Below are 16239 nucleotides of genomic sequence, written 5' to 3' on the forward strand. Positions count from 1 at the left end.
AATGTCCTAAACATCTAAAATTGACTCACTGAACTTGTGATCAATCTATTCAAGCAAGTGTTAATCCTACCCACAATGCCGATAACAACTACCCGGATTACCGACCCTTATCAACCGTACGAAAAATGAGACCAATTTATTATAACAAGTTAACGATAGAAGTTTCTTTTGACATAACAGAGTCAATATGCTAGCTAGTTCTACAATTCTACAAATATTGCTCTCGACTACTTCCATAGCAGCAACCAATAATACAATAAATTAAAAAAAAAACAATACAATAAATTAATGGAGAAAGTGTAAAATTAACAAAAGCAACATATATGAGATGTTATTGTTCAAAAGGTCAACCATTTTGAGTTTCAAAATTTTGTACCCAGTAATGGGTATTTTATCATATACTATGACTTCATAAGGTCAAAGATTTCTTGAATTGTAGGACCCACAAGGCTAGTCGCATAATAATAAACCGAGCTTCTAGTGAAATATCTTCTAACCAGACACTTAAGAAGCTAAATAACGACTTGGCACGTAAAAACTTATCCTCAATAACTGCCTCAGACGAAACTCTGCCAATGATCAAGAATGACTCGAGAGAAGGTCTTTGCAACTGTGGTAGAAAAAAAGATGAACATTTTCGTTTTAAAGTTTATGGGCATATAAGAAGATGTTACTAAAAAACACACGTTTTATTTAAATTTTAGATTAAGAAAGAGATGTACCAATGCATTGTTGACTGAACGCAAACAGTCATTTGTTTTCATCATTAGCAGTATAACACGAGGCAGTCTATTAAGAAGCTCTGTGACTTGAGAAAAATATTCAGGACCATATATCTGCAAAACAGTTTATTCATGGAGTAAAATCGGTTACCTAAAATAGAAGTTTGACCAGATTTGGTTACGTTTATATATTAATAACAATAGAAACTGACCTGAAGATCTGATTGATCGTGTATGGCCAAATGATCGACAGCTGGATCGATAACTTTCTTCCATGGTTTCATAGTAAGAATGCTTGTGAAAAAAGTATACATATCCTCTCCGGAACCGAACTTCATGCAATTTTCCTTAATTGCTTTGGCATCGGCCAATACTAAAGCCTGTAAAAAACGTCAAATTTAGCACTTACCCGTTATTTGTTAAGAAATGCAAAAATATATTAGGCAAAACTCCAAGGTTGGAGAACTCGGAACTTGGGGAGAACTCGGAACTCGGAGAGAACTCGGTCGGAAACTTTTGGGAAGTTCTCAGCAACTTGGGGAAAACTCGGGAAGAACTCGGATGTTGACTTAAGTTGAATTTTTAGTTTTCAATATAAATATGTGTTCTAATATAAATTCTAATAGACTGTGACCAAGTTTCCGAGTTTTTTGACCGAGTTGCGGAGTTTTTGACTGAGTTTTGTCAGAGTTTTTGACCAAGTGCCAAGTTTTTGACCAAGTTAACCGAGAACTAACCGAGTTGGCCGAGTTGACCGAGAACTCCCCAAGTTGGCCGAGAAACTCAGCCGTTGACCGAGTTGGGCACCGAGAACTCGGGTGGTGATCTAAACATACAACTCTCCGAGAACTCCGCCGAGTTTTGCAACACTAAAAAACTCTAAAAAGTAAAAGAAGAAACGGTAGCATATTCGACACAGTCAGATATAGGTTGATTAAGGTTATGTTTTTCCCTAACAGGTAAGCTCAAAAAAACTAGCAAGAAAAAACTGGAGTTGGTAAGCGTACATAATCCTATATCTATCTTGTAATATATTAGACTGCCTTTGAAATATCAGAAATCTTGTAATCATTTTTAACACACTTATTACTATAATGATATAACGAATAGACAAATTGGACAAAAAGTGGCTTGGGTCAACCAGCATACCTATTTCGACATAAAACTACCCATTCAGAGAAGTAACCAACCCACCCATATTGCCACCTCAGAAATGAGCAAAACGTTTGAGAAGTGAATAGACACACCTTCCAAAGTGCAGCATAATTAATCCGCGTGTAAGTGTCGAGTTCTTTGTAGAGTCCATGGTCAAGGAGTACCAATTGCGGTTTACGTCTTCCTTCGCACAGAAAAAATAACAACACAATTTAAAATGACCAATGTAATTAACAGATAAAAGTGTTAACCAGGGTCAACAAATATTTTCAATAGATTAGAAGTGGAAATTCCACATTTGTCCCTAGCAACAGTTCAATAGTGTCAAGTTGTTTTTCCGATGCGTCAGATGAGTTAACATCTAAAAACCTTGCTGAAAATTGGATGAGTCGAAAATTGACACCAAAATGGTTTAATTAAAAAACAAAATAGATCATCACTTCTTTAATTTAGGAGTGTCTCTTTTGTAATCAAAGTTAAACATATTCAATGTTTATAAAAGTTAAAAATGAACAAAAAGGGGCCAACCCCATGTGACCCGTCATAAAATTGTTTAAGCGAAAAAGAGAAACACTCAAGAGTGAAGATCTACAAATGTCTGTTATAAACACGACAATTGCAAAAATGAAGGCGTACGAAAGAGTAACTATTTCAGTTCTTGTATAACTAGAACCGATTCACAGCATTTAATATATTTCATCAGTTTTATGCAACTACAATAAATTGATGCTTCAAAGGACATCTACAAGTTAACAGAAAACTAGCCAATGTTATACACATATGAAATTAATGATATGATAATTGTTTAGAATATAATGGAATAAAGTGACTTACCAAAAAGGCTACTTTTACCCGAAGGTAACGCACGAACAAGCAAGTTAGCCTCATGAGGATCACAGTGCACAAATCCATGTTTGAACATCATTTCAGCAAAAGTTTGACTAACCTGCATTTAATCAAACCAATCCACAGCAAGAAACGTATAATTGATTTTGTACTTATAAATGACTTTATCTCTATTGGGTCAATGGATCAAAAGGCTTACAAGTTTTGAAATATCATGTGGTCGAATACCGAGCTTTTTTATGCTCTTAAGATCGTTGATTTGTGGGCCCTCTATAAACTCCATGGTCAACAACTTTGAGGTACTTAAACTCCAATAGACCGTAGGGCAATACACATAAGCTGCAATATGAGGAGATAACCTTCGAAAGTTATCCATACATTTAACGTTGTTCTTGGCTTCAACTAAAAAATCTAGCTCCTGAACCATCATAGTAGCATATATTTATAAAGATTAAATGTATGCAGATAATCAACAATAAATACCAGTAATAAATATCTTTTTAAATCTAACCTTTGGAGAAGTTTCTTTTACTTCATCTACCAACCACCTGCATCAAAACCATGCAAAGTTTAGCTGGTACACAAAAAAGCTAAGTCTTGATCAACTTACTGAATTCAAGTAATATTTAATCTCATAAGAAACATTTAGTGCATAATCATGGAAACAATAAATCTTGAAAAGAAAATTTATACCTGTAATCAAATGAAGGAAAGAAACGGTGCAACGTGTTAACAATTAAATCCACTGTGGCAAAATCAGCAGCTGCAGTATCTGTCATGTGTGTATGTTGTACCTAAAACGAGAACCAATAATTAAACTATAACATTCAAATTAACATTTTAATTAAAAAGCATGACACATTTTCTAATATAAACAATGAATAAATAGCAACTGTAGCATGGAACGAGTTTATTACCTTCACAGCAACTTTTTGTCCCTCATGAGTACGAGCAACATGAACTTGTGCAAGAGATGCACTTGCAATTGGAACAGGATCGAACTCACGAAAAACCTTAGTAGAAAAAGTACCTCTTCAGTGTCGATATTAGAAGTGGGAATCAGAAAACAACGGGATAAACGTTGAAAGTACCTCTTCAGGGGGCCCACCAAGTTCTTTCTTCACAACTTGGCACACTTGATCATATGTAGAAGTTGGACATCTATTCAACATTGACTCCCGCATTGTCTTAGTGTACTCTAAAGGTACCAAGTACTCCTAAACAAGATAACAATACTTAATAGTTCAATCTTGAAATCACATGTTACGTCTTTTGAAACTTTATAACTAGGTATCCATGGAAGTCATACCAGTTGACCAACATGTTGACCAAGCTTAATATAAATTCCACCATTTTTGAAACACAGGTCTACAAGCCTGCGTGCACTCCTCACGTGAACCTCGTGCTTAACTCTCGCCCCCTCATCACTACCTTCTTTCAGTCCCATTAACGAATACTCATAATCTAAAATCAAGGCAGCATTCAACCTTGATTAGAATAAACTAAAAGCTTAGCGCCACGTCAGCTAAATTAGTCAAACATACCAAAATGTGTAATGTGAACAAATTTGATGTATTTTTTAGCATATAAAAAGTGGAGTATATTGATGCTAATTTCATATTGCTGTAGGAGACACGGGCTTGCTAAATAATGCAATTTAATTTCATACAACACGGTCCCATAATTGATGACTTGGGGCAGGTTTGCATTTTTTCGATAAACCCTAAATTCTATGGGATGAACTATAGGTTAGTAAAAATATAATCCAGAAATTAAATTAAATAAATTTACAATAAATTAGAAATGAAAAATGAAAAATGGAGAGAATTCATGTACCGAAGGCAATGGTGGCAGCGGTAACGGAGAGGCGAAAAAGGCGGGTAGGGACTGCAGTGCAGAGTTTGAAGGCAGTGGCAGGGTCGTCGGAGTTAGCAATTTTAGCGGCAGCAACTCCGCCGCACAAGGCGGTGGCAGCGAATGCAACTTTTAAAGAAGGCCAAATAGATCGTGAAACCGCCATGTTTGGTCCTTGTTAGCTCAGAGGATTACCTATTATTATTAACGCTAATAAATACTTTGATTACTGAAACGTGAAGAAAAAGAAAGCAAATTTACAAATTTTGTCGTTGAACATTTGTATATTGATTTATTTAACCTATGCAATGAATTTTTGAGTTAACGAAGTTTATGTATATATATATTTGTCTATGTTGAAGTTTTGAATTCAATAATCATTTTTTCGCCACGAAAAAACAAAATGCTAGAAGAAGAGTCATTAAAATTGAGTTTTTTAATCTCCATTTTTTCAACCCATCCAAAAGTTTTGATTTCTCTATCTTGGGAATGGTATAGAATCGTTTTTAAGTACACCATCATGTACAAACATATAAGCTTATGAGTTCCACATTACTCTAAAACCAATTAGTGATCAATGGAGGTTCCCATAAGTTTATATAGGTACATTTGTTTCTTTCATTTTCCGACGTGGGACACAATGAATCGATTAGCTCCAACAAATGGTGCTAATTTGAAAATCAATTTGGGAGTACTAATTTAATGATGTTCTTAGACCATTTCCGCGATGATATCACAGACAGTTTGGCCAAAAATTGCAATCCAACTGTGATTTGGCAATGTCAATTTCTAACATTTTTAACAGTTTTTTCAATTTTTTGTGTCAAATATTGGGTATGGTGATATGGTAAAATATGATTGAAAATGGAGTGAGAAAAATAAATTAATCATAAACAATATATATTTATTAAAATAGAAAAAAATCATCGATCGGTTAAAAAGCAAACTGACAGATATTTTTTTGCGTTGATGGTTCGACTGATGCCCAAAACTAACGCCCCGTTATGATCCGTCAGTTTTCGTTAGTTAAGTCCATGTCATCTGACGGATGAGACTGACGATGGGTTAGAAATGCTCTTATGTGTATCGTAACTTGCATATGTTCATCAAAGCCATTGAAACACCTACATCATTAGTCATTTAACTTGAAAAAACCAACCTTGTTAAATCGTGGATATTTTAACCCATTTAGTCATTTACTGTTTTAAACATTAATTTGTGTTGTCTTATATTCTGATAGCAATATTACCCACAATTCAAGTATGAAACTGAACTCGAGAGACTGTTTCTAACCGTGGCGGTGACGTCAAAGGCAAGTTATGTATTTTTTGATGTGGCAAGGTCAAGAGATGAAGTTAAATAAATGGGAGTGTCAAATTTGAGGGTTAAATTTGTGAATAGGTGATGTGGTAAATTATTATTGGTAGTTGGGTATAAAATTTATTAATTAATAATATATAAAAATATGTGGAGAAATGTGATTGGCTGAAAAAATATTTGACACCACTTACTGATCCGTCAACTATTCAACTGACGCCCGGGACGTCAAATTTTGACGCCGCGTTAGGGGCGTCAAAGATGTTGCCAAGTGGGATGACGGGAAAAAATTGACGCCGCGTTAGGATGAATCTTACATGGATCTCGTTAGCCACTGATACAACGATAGTATTTGCAATCCGAGTCACGCCGCATCAAAATGTTAGTACAACGCTCATATCCGAAAACTGGGTTTATAAATGACTAATTTCACAGACTAGTAGAACCAAATATACTGTTACGTTAACCAAGTAAATTTCCGGCTAAGGTTTACGTATACATGAAAAACTGTTGATTTACTCGTCCTAAAATTATATAACCCATTCGATTTCTATGTTATACTCATCTACATCACCCTGCTAGACCACATCATATCGTTGTTCGACAATGATAGGATATCGCTTTTTTGTCCGCGTCGTTGGAAAAAATACCAGTTTGTCTTCTTCAGTATGCTTCCAACTGAAATACCAATTTTTAATAGCAAGTGATGCATTAATTCACATGTGCATAAGTTAGATATATCAATACAAAAAAAGTAATTTACTGTTATACTAGTTACCTGAAACGGGTGATAAGATGGTGAAGGAAAACAGATAATGCGACCCTTGCTAGATCGTAACCTGGGCATCTCCTTGGTCCTCCTCCAAATGGCATAAAGTTCGTTGGATCTGATATTTTCTGTTTACAAACGTATAGAAAATGAAACCCTTAAAATCGGATAAGATTTTTTCTGTTCAGGCTACCCGATGAAAGTGAGTATTTTTAAAACTGTAATGTGTTATGATACAGATCTTAGCGTACTGCTACCAATAAATATATCGCCCTTCGTTACGACAATATACAATAATGCAACCTAGTTGATGCTTTATTGACAGTTAAACAGAGAAATAGTAACCTGCCATCTCCAAGGATTGAAAACGCGAGCATCCTCAAAATTTTCTTGATCAAGATGAACAGCACGAAACGATGTGAAGACTTTTGATCCTTTTGGAATTGTGTAGTCTAATTGAAATAATAATATAAGATCAATAATCCATATGAATATATTTCAAGTGGCTGAAAACAGAGTAATTAATCATAATTTACATCAAACAAAATGATATTATCTAATCAAATATTCATATATCTGTACCTTTAATCTTAACATCAGTCATTGCTCTCCTAAACACACCACTAATGATGTTGGAGAGTCTCAATGTCTCGCTAACAACCTAAGGAAACAACACACACTTACGATTATAACAGCAATCAACCTTTGATTAGAAATAAACGATCTAAAACGCTAGCAAACTTACACATTGTGTGAAAGGCATAGACTTGTAATCGTCCCATTCAAGAGCCATTGATGTGCCTTTGTTCGCTCTAATTGTGTCGTGTTCTTCCTGCATACATATGATCGATCGAGTAATTTATGTTTAATCAAGAATACCATGTATCATGTCTGTTTGTTTTTTTTTTTTTTTTTTTAGAATACCATGTTTGACAATGAAATATACATGTCATTACATGTCCATGGTAGTACCATTTAGCAAATAGCAATCCGAAAGGATCTCAATAATATTAGAATATGGGCTAAGTTAAGATGACATATGTGAATTCTACTATAATATGCAAAGTGTTTGTTTGGCAAAACGAGATGATAATTGTAGCTGCAGTTGATAGTTAGAATCTTATAATTGGAATAAGTAGCTAAAGTTGATATTTCAAGATAGAAATTGTGGATGTTTTATAAGCATTTTAAAAACTAACTGAAATTTAAAGATGTAAAATGATATATTGTATATGTATATTTGGAACAAAAACCAAAATGATATAAGGGGTAATAAAGTAATTTTACCCTCCTTACTTTATACTCCGTATTAACCTTATTTTTTCAAAAGTTTATTACGGAGTACTGCAATAAGTTCTTAAAATTTTACGTAGTATCTATGCCGAAACAATAGGTTATAGGCTATAAGCTATTATAAGCTAGACTGCCAAATATAGCCAAAGTATATACTATTGAATAGACAAAACTACCCCTACAATTTCCACAAGTTTCCTCCGTATATATCGATAACAACAAATGTGACAGACTGACAGTGCAAAGTTGGGCGTGCGGATTTTGCATCATCTAATGTTTCAGTTTGCTTTTAACATACGTCTTGTACTCTACTTTCCTGTTTTGTCCATTAAACTTTTGACTTTTCAACACTTCTGTTTAAGACAATTGACCTTTTAGCCCAATAGTCCTTTTCATGTCTCTTCTCTTTATGAATACAAAATACAATTTCAAGTTCAAATATGAAATATGCGTTTGGTTAAATAAGTAAAACGAGTCAAACTATTTGCCCCATTTGATATTCATTAGGCCAGCCCTTTTAATTTAAATGTACACAATCTAATCAAGTTATCTCGTGACTATTTTCAATTATTTCAGTAGTCACTTTATATGTTGCAAGTGACTTTGAACTTAAGACTACATATGATGTAATCACGATCCAACGCCCCAATCCCAAGGCTATAAGAATTGTACAAATGTGTTTCTAATCAGAAAAAAACCAATTCTGACATCGTTCTGATTTGTACCGGAATTAGCGCTAGATTGAGTCACATTTGTTACCCAAATTCTGCTAATGTAAAGGTACCAAGTATATATACAAACCTTAAGTTGAGCAAGAGCTGAAGGTGTGTCCGTGAGGAATTTAACAGCAAGAGTCATGGTAGTTGATGTGGTATCGTAACCTGCAACCAACAAAGACACCAAAAAATCCACAATCTCGTCGTCACAAAAGCTTTCATCGTCACCATCACTATCAAACAATGCTGCTAACATGTCATTCTTTTTCACTCCACATTCCCTCTCTATCCGTCGTTCTCTAACCACCAAATGTAATGCTTCGGTCACCCTTTTTCTCGCCTTCAAAGTTATCACAAACAACATCATTACCAGATTATTTTGTGATAGAAAATTATTGTAATACACAATATTTTAAAGCATGTTTACTGACGTATAAGTATAACTATGGTGTAGTAACTCATTTGGTTATAGGACCCTTTGTGACTCAAATTTCAGAGTAGTTACATGGAGTAAAACCAAAACCAGTGTCGTAAAAAACGGCCGAGACGGGCAACGTAACGGTTTCACTATGCTACCGTTACAATGGACCAGAAACGGATGTTGACTATTCAAATAAATTTCAAAAATAAACATTTCAAACATAAATATTTCAAATTAAAGGCAAATAACTATGTTTATTTTGAAATATCTATGTTCGAAATGTTTATGTTTAAAATATATATAAAAAGTCAACGTTGATCAACATCTGTCTCGACCCCGTCTCGACCCCTTTTTTCCGCTGCGATGTTTTAACTTTTAAGGTTCCTACCGTCTCGACCCCTTTTTCAACCTTGCTTAAAAGTGACACGAGACCAAAATTTTTCCGAAAAATTCACGTTAAGTAAATTTAGTTTGAATAAGCTAAGCAACATAAACTCTCTTGTGACTACGGAGGTTCGCCCGAATTGACTCCGTGCTACTCGCAAAAGAGTAGTAACCCGGGATTACTCGGCTCATAAAATGATGCGGGTAGGAAACTCATGTAAAATAAAAAAAAAAAAAAAAATTAATAATAATGAAGTATTACTATCATTATATGGTTTTGGTCCACCAAAATAATTACGCAAATGATATTTTAAAATATAGATCACAATGTGGAAGACCACCTAACATAGGTGTTTCCAAAACATTCTTTGTATGACCCATACTTAATTCTTTATAGTTAATTATTATAATTTTTCCATCAATTGTTAGAAAACTCTTTAATTCTATTCACCTATGTAGTTAAATTCTGTTTCGGACTCTTTGGTGTGAAATATTTTTAATAAATATCGTTTCTAATTAATTACTATCTAAACTACCCTCTACCAAACCTCATTTTCATCCATCCATTTTTTTAAATGAAAAATTATCTAATATAAATGTTGTAACGAATTAAAAAGATTAGTACCTGCATAGCACGACGATACGTGAGGGAAAAGAAAGGGAGAGGAATGCAAAAGAAACCTTCGATAACAAGCATGTATTCTTTCCTTAATTTCTCCGACCATTCACATGGATCAATGCTCAATAGTTGTTTCAATGTTAACTCAAATGTTATCTGCACATAACTTTATTTCATAAATAATAAAACATAAAAATATAAATATAAATATAAATATAAATATAAATATAAATATAAATATAAATAATACAATAATAATAATAATAATTAATAAGTAGAATAACTATAATTATAATTAATAATTAATAATTAAATATTATTTGATAAAATAAAATAAGATGATCTCCCACTTTGTCACTTTTTTTAATTAACACAATGATTTCATCTTCCCTTACTTTTATTATATAAAGTAGTTATACTTATATAATTTTATTAATTTATTATTATAACAAGATTAAGATTGGGCACATGACCAAAACACAACATGTACATCAATATCTTACTTTATCATTTAAATAATAAACAATATATATATATATATATATATATATATATATATATATATATATATATATATATATATATATATATATATATATAGTAGAGGGATCAAATGCGAACTTTTTTTTATTGAGAACCGTGAGAACCACGTAGTCGAGCAAAAAAATCCGGCGACCGAACAAAAATGGAGCTGGTCGAACAATTTTTCATTTTGATGCTTTAGGCTTGGTTCTACATTTTATGTAGAACAGCACACATGTTCTACACATGTTTTTATCAAATTGAGTTTAGAGTTTAGATTTAGGGTTTAGATTTTAGAGTTTATGGTTTAGATTTTAGGGTTTAGGGTTTAGAATGAGTTTTTTACATGAACGGTTTAGAGTTTAGGGTTTTGGGTTTACGGAGTAAACCCAAAATCCAAACCGTAAACCCAAAATCCAAAACCCAAAACCCTAAACCTTAAACCCTAAACCCTAAACCTTAAACCCTAAACCCTAAACTCTAAATCGGGTTAAATAAAAAAAAGTTGATTTTGATGTAGAACGTGTGAAATTCGAACAAAAATGGTGAAGTTCGAACTAATTTGGAGAAATATGAACTTATTTATGTTCTACAAAATTATAATTAGAAGAAAATCAGAACTTTGAAAAAAATTTGAAAATTCGAACATGTTCAACATTTTTCTGTTCTACCAGTTGTGTTCTACATTTCCCGTTCTACATTTTCACAGCTCACAAAATTGCTCGACCATGAAGTAATTGTTCGTGCGTGTTTTGATTTTTGTTCGGCTGCCAAATTTTTTGCTCGAATTTCCTTTTTTTTGCTTGTCCGCCACTTTTTTTGCTCGAATTTCAGTATATTTGGAGTTCCTAGAGTTCTCACACTAAAAAAGTTGTCACTGGATCCTATATATATATATATATATATATATATATATATATATATATATATATATATATATATATATATATATATATATATGTTGAACCCAATGTTGTTAAAAATTAACCCACATTAAATGTTAGAAAGTGGAGTATAAAAGAATGAACAACCCACATGAAATGTAGCTATCACAATCTCTCATTATCAAAATGCACCTAGCTCACTCCTAACTCGGACCACTTTGTCAACTAGGCCCATTCTAAACGACTTAGCTCAGTTAACAACATTCGAATTAATCTACAGGATCGAGGCTTTTTTTCTTAGAAAAATATCATGGTTGGTCCTTAAACTTTGTTCCAAAAATTATATTGGGACATAAAGTTTAAGTCAATTATAGTTGGTCCCATATTCATAACTTTGTACACGAATGATCCCAAGCATTAACAACGTTAGGTTCACATAGTTAACTTCAGACATGTGTTTCGCACATGATGGGTATTATTTACCAATTTCTATCATATTGGTTGCCTTTACCTCACCAGACATGACATGCAGGGAATTTCCAACCTTTGATGATACTGCCAACATCAATGCGATCTGGAAAGGTCTCTGGGGGGTTTTCCCAACCTTCGATGGTGCTACCAACATCGTCGCGATTTGGGTTTCAACCTAATGTGTGGGTGGGTGACAATGAGTGCATTCGATGTCGATATTGCCGTTCAAAAAAAATCATGCAATTTGCTGATATTTCCAAGTCATTCAGTCTCGGTGAAATGGTATTTAAATTCAATAAAAAATGAAAATATTCCACGAATAAAATTTCTATGCCCAATCCACAATTGACTTGACGATTTGAATTAACGAGCAATTAACTATGAGACCATTCGTGTACAAAATTGAAAAATTGGGACCAACCATGATTGATTTAAACTTTAGGCCTCATCTTAATTTTTAGTACAAACTTTGAAGACTAATCGTGATATTTTTTCTTTTTATTAATTACTTGGTGTTACTAATATATTATTTGTCTTTATAATACACTCGCATCTAAAATGCGCTACTAAAACGATACCATAATGCATAAGCTAGGATAAGAATAACTATTGAGTTATTGATAAACCGCTCACATTTAAAACTAACGATAACAATCCCCCCCCCCCCCCCCCCCCCCACACACACACACACACAAAACGGCCAAAATGCACTCGATAGTCGCAAGGTGCCTTGCGATTAGGACCTTGCGACTTGGTTCAAATTTTGTAATAAGTTTTATAAACTTTCAAACGTCATATCTTTTGACTCGCAGCTCTGATTTACCCACATTTTTTTTAAATCGTTGTATTTTTTCGAGATCTATCCGTTGGTAAACTACCGAAGACGGTTTGTATGAAATATTTTTCAGAAGACCTTCAATTTTCCGTTTTCGTTGATTTTGACTTTTAAATCCACTTTGACCGCCCATAAGTTGCTAAAGAACATATTTTAATTATGATCCATTTAGATCTACTCTCCATTGTTGACTAAAAACAAACGAATTCCCTCAATCAATTTTAACTACGTTACCAACTCGGAAGATAACACATTTATATATATATCACAACTCGCAATATGCGATCGATTTTTAAATAAAAATTGAGACTTCGATTTAATATAAACATATAGATCAATAAAAAAATACACACTTTCAGAAAAAACGGTGCTTAAATATGAGCTACAGATAAAAAGTTCTCGCGAACTGAAAATTTTTGATCATTCCCAGTCGCAAAAGCACCTTGTGACCAGGAGTTCACGGGTCGCAAGGCAAGACACCTTGCGACTTGCGAGTGTTATCAATTTTCTTTGTTTGAGGGTGAATTGTTATAGTTTGTTTAAAAAATTGACGTTTTGAGCAATAATCTGTAATTATTTTTGGTGACTAAATTTTTTTACAAAATAGATAAATAAAAAATAACCAAAAAAAAGCCTAGATCATATCAACTAGCTCAACATGTTATAAACATATTTTTAAACTATATTCTCTATCTCAAAATAATATGTTTCAAAATAATTGTTACCTAAATTAACGTTACATTTTCACTCTTGCTTACTCTAATAAAATTTGTGTGCCTAAAGTTAAAGGTACATTTTACATTTGCTCTTAATTAGAAAAATATTTTTATTTTCTAAAAAAAATTATTCGAGCCACTAAATAAAACATTTAATTTAGAAGGGATACACAGAACAAATTAATTTATGGAGGTGATATTTATTGTAAAAGAAAAAGAAAAAAAATACTTATACTTATTTAATTCATTTTTTTATGGAAATTAACCAACGTCGTATATATATCTCCATAACAACAGTTTTATTATTTATACAACTCTTGTAAAAGAGTATTATACAATTTTAGTAATTACATAAGTTTTACGTCACATAAATTAAAATTCTCAATAACATCAGCATTTTCTAACAACGAAAAAAAAAAATTAAAATATTATTCGATGTGATTATATTTTCACGATAATGCAAACAAATGGTCAGTTAGTAAAATAACTTTAAGATGGGTGAAGTACCTTTTTGGCTTCGTCCATGAGAAGAATTCGACCGGTCCAAGAATCCAAATTAAGCCGGACCAAGCGGTCTATATCAACCAACAAATGATCCTTAATAATAGTAACGTTAGCAAAACTCATTGTTAAAGAATGCATTTTCCGATGCAGACTGCCTCTCATAAGCAACAATGAATGTTTCCCAACAAGATTCGCAATCGAACCGGGATAACTCGACTCAAACAACCGTCCTTCATTTTGCAAAATAAACCGGTTTGTTTCCGCATCAGCAGAAAAAACCGTACGTTCACCAAACACATGAGTAGTAAAAACAGTACCGTACTTTAGGACACGTGCGTCAATAAAAGGTTCAGGATTCTCTGTCTTGTAAGCTGATATGAGCTGAAATGTTTCTCCGATGACCGGTAAACCGGTGTTTCCCGGTGGCAAATTTATTTTCCGACGAGATGTGGTGGTTGTACGGAAGATGATAATAATGAAGAATATAATTGTAGAGATACAAACCATGAAAATAGTCATAATAAAAAGGGAAAATAACTCAATATTGAATATGATCATGATACTAGAAGTATAGGTTGTTTTAAAAGTGTTTGCAAGTGAGTATTGTTCTTGATTTAACTTTTATTTAATTTTTTGTAATTTATAAAGTGAGTGTGTGATGGAAGAAGAGATATTAATGGAGGGAAATCACACGAATGGGTTACACAGCAAAGTGAATGCAAAAAGGAGAAGGAAATGGAAGGTTTTTTATGTCGGCATTTTCTTAGTTCTTTATAAATTACTCGGACTTTGAGAACCCGAGCGTTGCACGGATGGCTCTAATTACACTAATTATTAAAACATAAATTAATGATGGCAATAACAAATGAACATTGAAATAAAACATCATAGTAGATAATTAAACAAACAATGTTTTTCAATCCATCAAATGCATTGAAGTTTTTGTATGATTGTGCTAAACATCAATATAGATAGAAAGCGCGTTCGTCGAAATAGTAGTTAATATGCAGTTTGTTTCCGGCTTTAAGCGATTTTCTTTTCTGAAATGATAAAAAACGTACGTAACAGAAAGGTTTGGCTTTGACTTTGAATTTTCCTATTTCGACCGCCATTTGTATTTTTTCCTTGCTAAATTGTAACATGAAACAATTTTTCCACTTCATAGTCCAGGAAGTAGCATCAATTCTTTCGGAAGACGCTAAAAAAAAGATACATTTGTAAAATAAACTGTTAGTTAAATCTTAAATTTAAAAAAAAAAAAAAATTCAATATAAATATATTGTGTTAAAACTTTGATAATAAAAAATGTGTTCATGATTATGTTTAAATAGTATAAAGATAAGAATGTTTACTTACTAATACCCGACCAAGCGGTATGGTAATTTCGCAATCAGTTTTAACTTCATGTTATAAGAAGTCAGGTTGTTCCATTTCGTTAAGATAATAAGTAGATATGCTTGTCTTTTCATCACCAACTTCATTAATCAAACCAACTGGAAAATATGAGTTTAGTGATGCGGCTACAATATCCTCTCTTTTTCTTTAACACCTGTCGAAAATCTCCGCCAAACACTCTAACCTTCTCCAAATGGTATGTCTATGCTATTAGGAGCCCGTACGTTGCACGATGGGTGTAAAAAGTAGTTTTCGTAATCATTACTGTTTATTCAGCACTGAAACATTATAACCGAGATAGTCAAAGTTACCATGGAGTGATAGAGAGATCGTTTTCTGTGAAGCGATGTCGTATGGATATCCATGGCGGAGAATTACATGCCGGCATATGGAGGAAAAAAAATTGCAATTATAATTCAACGGGCAAACCTACATTAAATTTATCAAATAGACCAAAACTTCACTAAAATATGAAGAAAATAATAAAGCCACATAAAAGTTGATTTCAATTCTTATGGATTGAAAGAGTAATTGTTTCAGCTTCTTTTAAAGTCAAGTCCTACAGATATACGTATGATAAATTTACACAATTAGTAATCAAGTATTTCAGTCAAATAAAGTCAAAAATTGCATAAATGAAAACAAACACTGTATTCACCTTGTTATATTGCTCCTGCAGTGAGTTGTCATCATATTCGGAGCCCGATCATATAGCTTTTCCATTGCATTGCCAAAATGTGCCTGAATGTATAGTATTTGCATATAAATAACAGACACATAAAAACTTACTGTCACAAACTAATAAATATGTTAATT

The 16239-nt window shown here is 32.9% G+C and overlaps 2 protein-coding genes across 2 annotated transcripts; both read right to left on the bottom strand.

The window, feature by feature from the left end:
- Positions 1 to 212: 212 nt before the first annotated feature.
- On the bottom strand, positions 213 to 4862 carry LOC139893503 (putative ABC1 protein At2g40090). Its single transcript, XM_071876668.1, has 12 exons — positions 4560 to 4862; positions 4033 to 4187; positions 3815 to 3940; positions 3641 to 3736; positions 3417 to 3517; positions 3235 to 3271; positions 2923 to 3141; positions 2712 to 2823; positions 1970 to 2061; positions 935 to 1102; positions 723 to 836; positions 213 to 610 (listed from the first exon to the last, which is right to left on the bottom strand). The coding sequence occupies exons 1-12, from the start codon at positions 4741 to 4743 to the stop codon at positions 410 to 412; spliced, it is 1605 nt and encodes a 534-aa protein (XP_071732769.1). The 5' UTR covers positions 4744 to 4862; the 3' UTR covers positions 213 to 409.
- Positions 4863 to 6228: 1366 nt separating this feature from the next.
- On the bottom strand, positions 6229 to 14691 carry LOC139893504 (3beta,22alpha-dihydroxysteroid 3-dehydrogenase). Its single transcript, XM_071876669.1, has 8 exons — positions 14032 to 14691; positions 10103 to 10252; positions 8758 to 9012; positions 7409 to 7495; positions 7246 to 7324; positions 7009 to 7115; positions 6673 to 6791; positions 6229 to 6572 (listed from the first exon to the last, which is right to left on the bottom strand). The coding sequence occupies exons 1-8, from the start codon at positions 14584 to 14586 to the stop codon at positions 6473 to 6475; spliced, it is 1452 nt and encodes a 483-aa protein (XP_071732770.1). The 5' UTR covers positions 14587 to 14691; the 3' UTR covers positions 6229 to 6472.
- Between the last annotated feature and the right edge of the window lie 1548 nt (positions 14692 to 16239).

The sequence above is a fragment of the Rutidosis leptorrhynchoides genome, chromosome 2 (genome assembly GCF_046630445.1).
Source record: "Rutidosis leptorrhynchoides isolate AG116_Rl617_1_P2 chromosome 2, CSIRO_AGI_Rlap_v1, whole genome shotgun sequence".
Classification (NCBI taxonomy): Eukaryota; Viridiplantae; Streptophyta; class Magnoliopsida; order Asterales; family Asteraceae; genus Rutidosis; species Rutidosis leptorrhynchoides.

What these genes read in the sequence shown, in the direction of transcription:
- LOC139893503 (XM_071876668.1), bottom strand. Translation starts at nt 4,743, where the DNA reads ATGGCGGTTTCACGATCTATTTGGCCTTCTTTAAAAGTTGCATTCGCT. An exon ending in TTGGTGGGCCCCCTGAAGAG is followed by an intron (nt 3,737 to 3,814) that starts GTACTTTCAACG and finishes TTTTCTACTAAG; the next exon opens with GTTTTTCGTGAGTTCGATCC. An exon ending in CACATGATATTTCAAAACTT is followed by an intron (nt 2,824 to 2,922) that starts GTAAGCCTTTTG and finishes GATTAAATGCAG; the next exon opens with GTTAGTCAAACTTTTGCTGA.
- LOC139893504 (XM_071876669.1), bottom strand. Translation starts at nt 14,586, where the DNA reads ATGATCATATTCAATATTGAGTTATTTTCCCTTTTTATTATGACTATT. An exon ending in TCATGGACGAAGCCAAAAAG is followed by an intron (nt 10,253 to 14,031) that starts GTACTTCACCCA and finishes AGTTATGTGCAG; the next exon opens with ATAACATTTGAGTTAACATT. An exon ending in CGTATCGTCGTGCTATGCAG is followed by an intron (nt 9,013 to 10,102) that starts GTACTAATCTTT and finishes ATAACTTTGAAG; the next exon opens with GCGAGAAAAAGGGTGACCGA.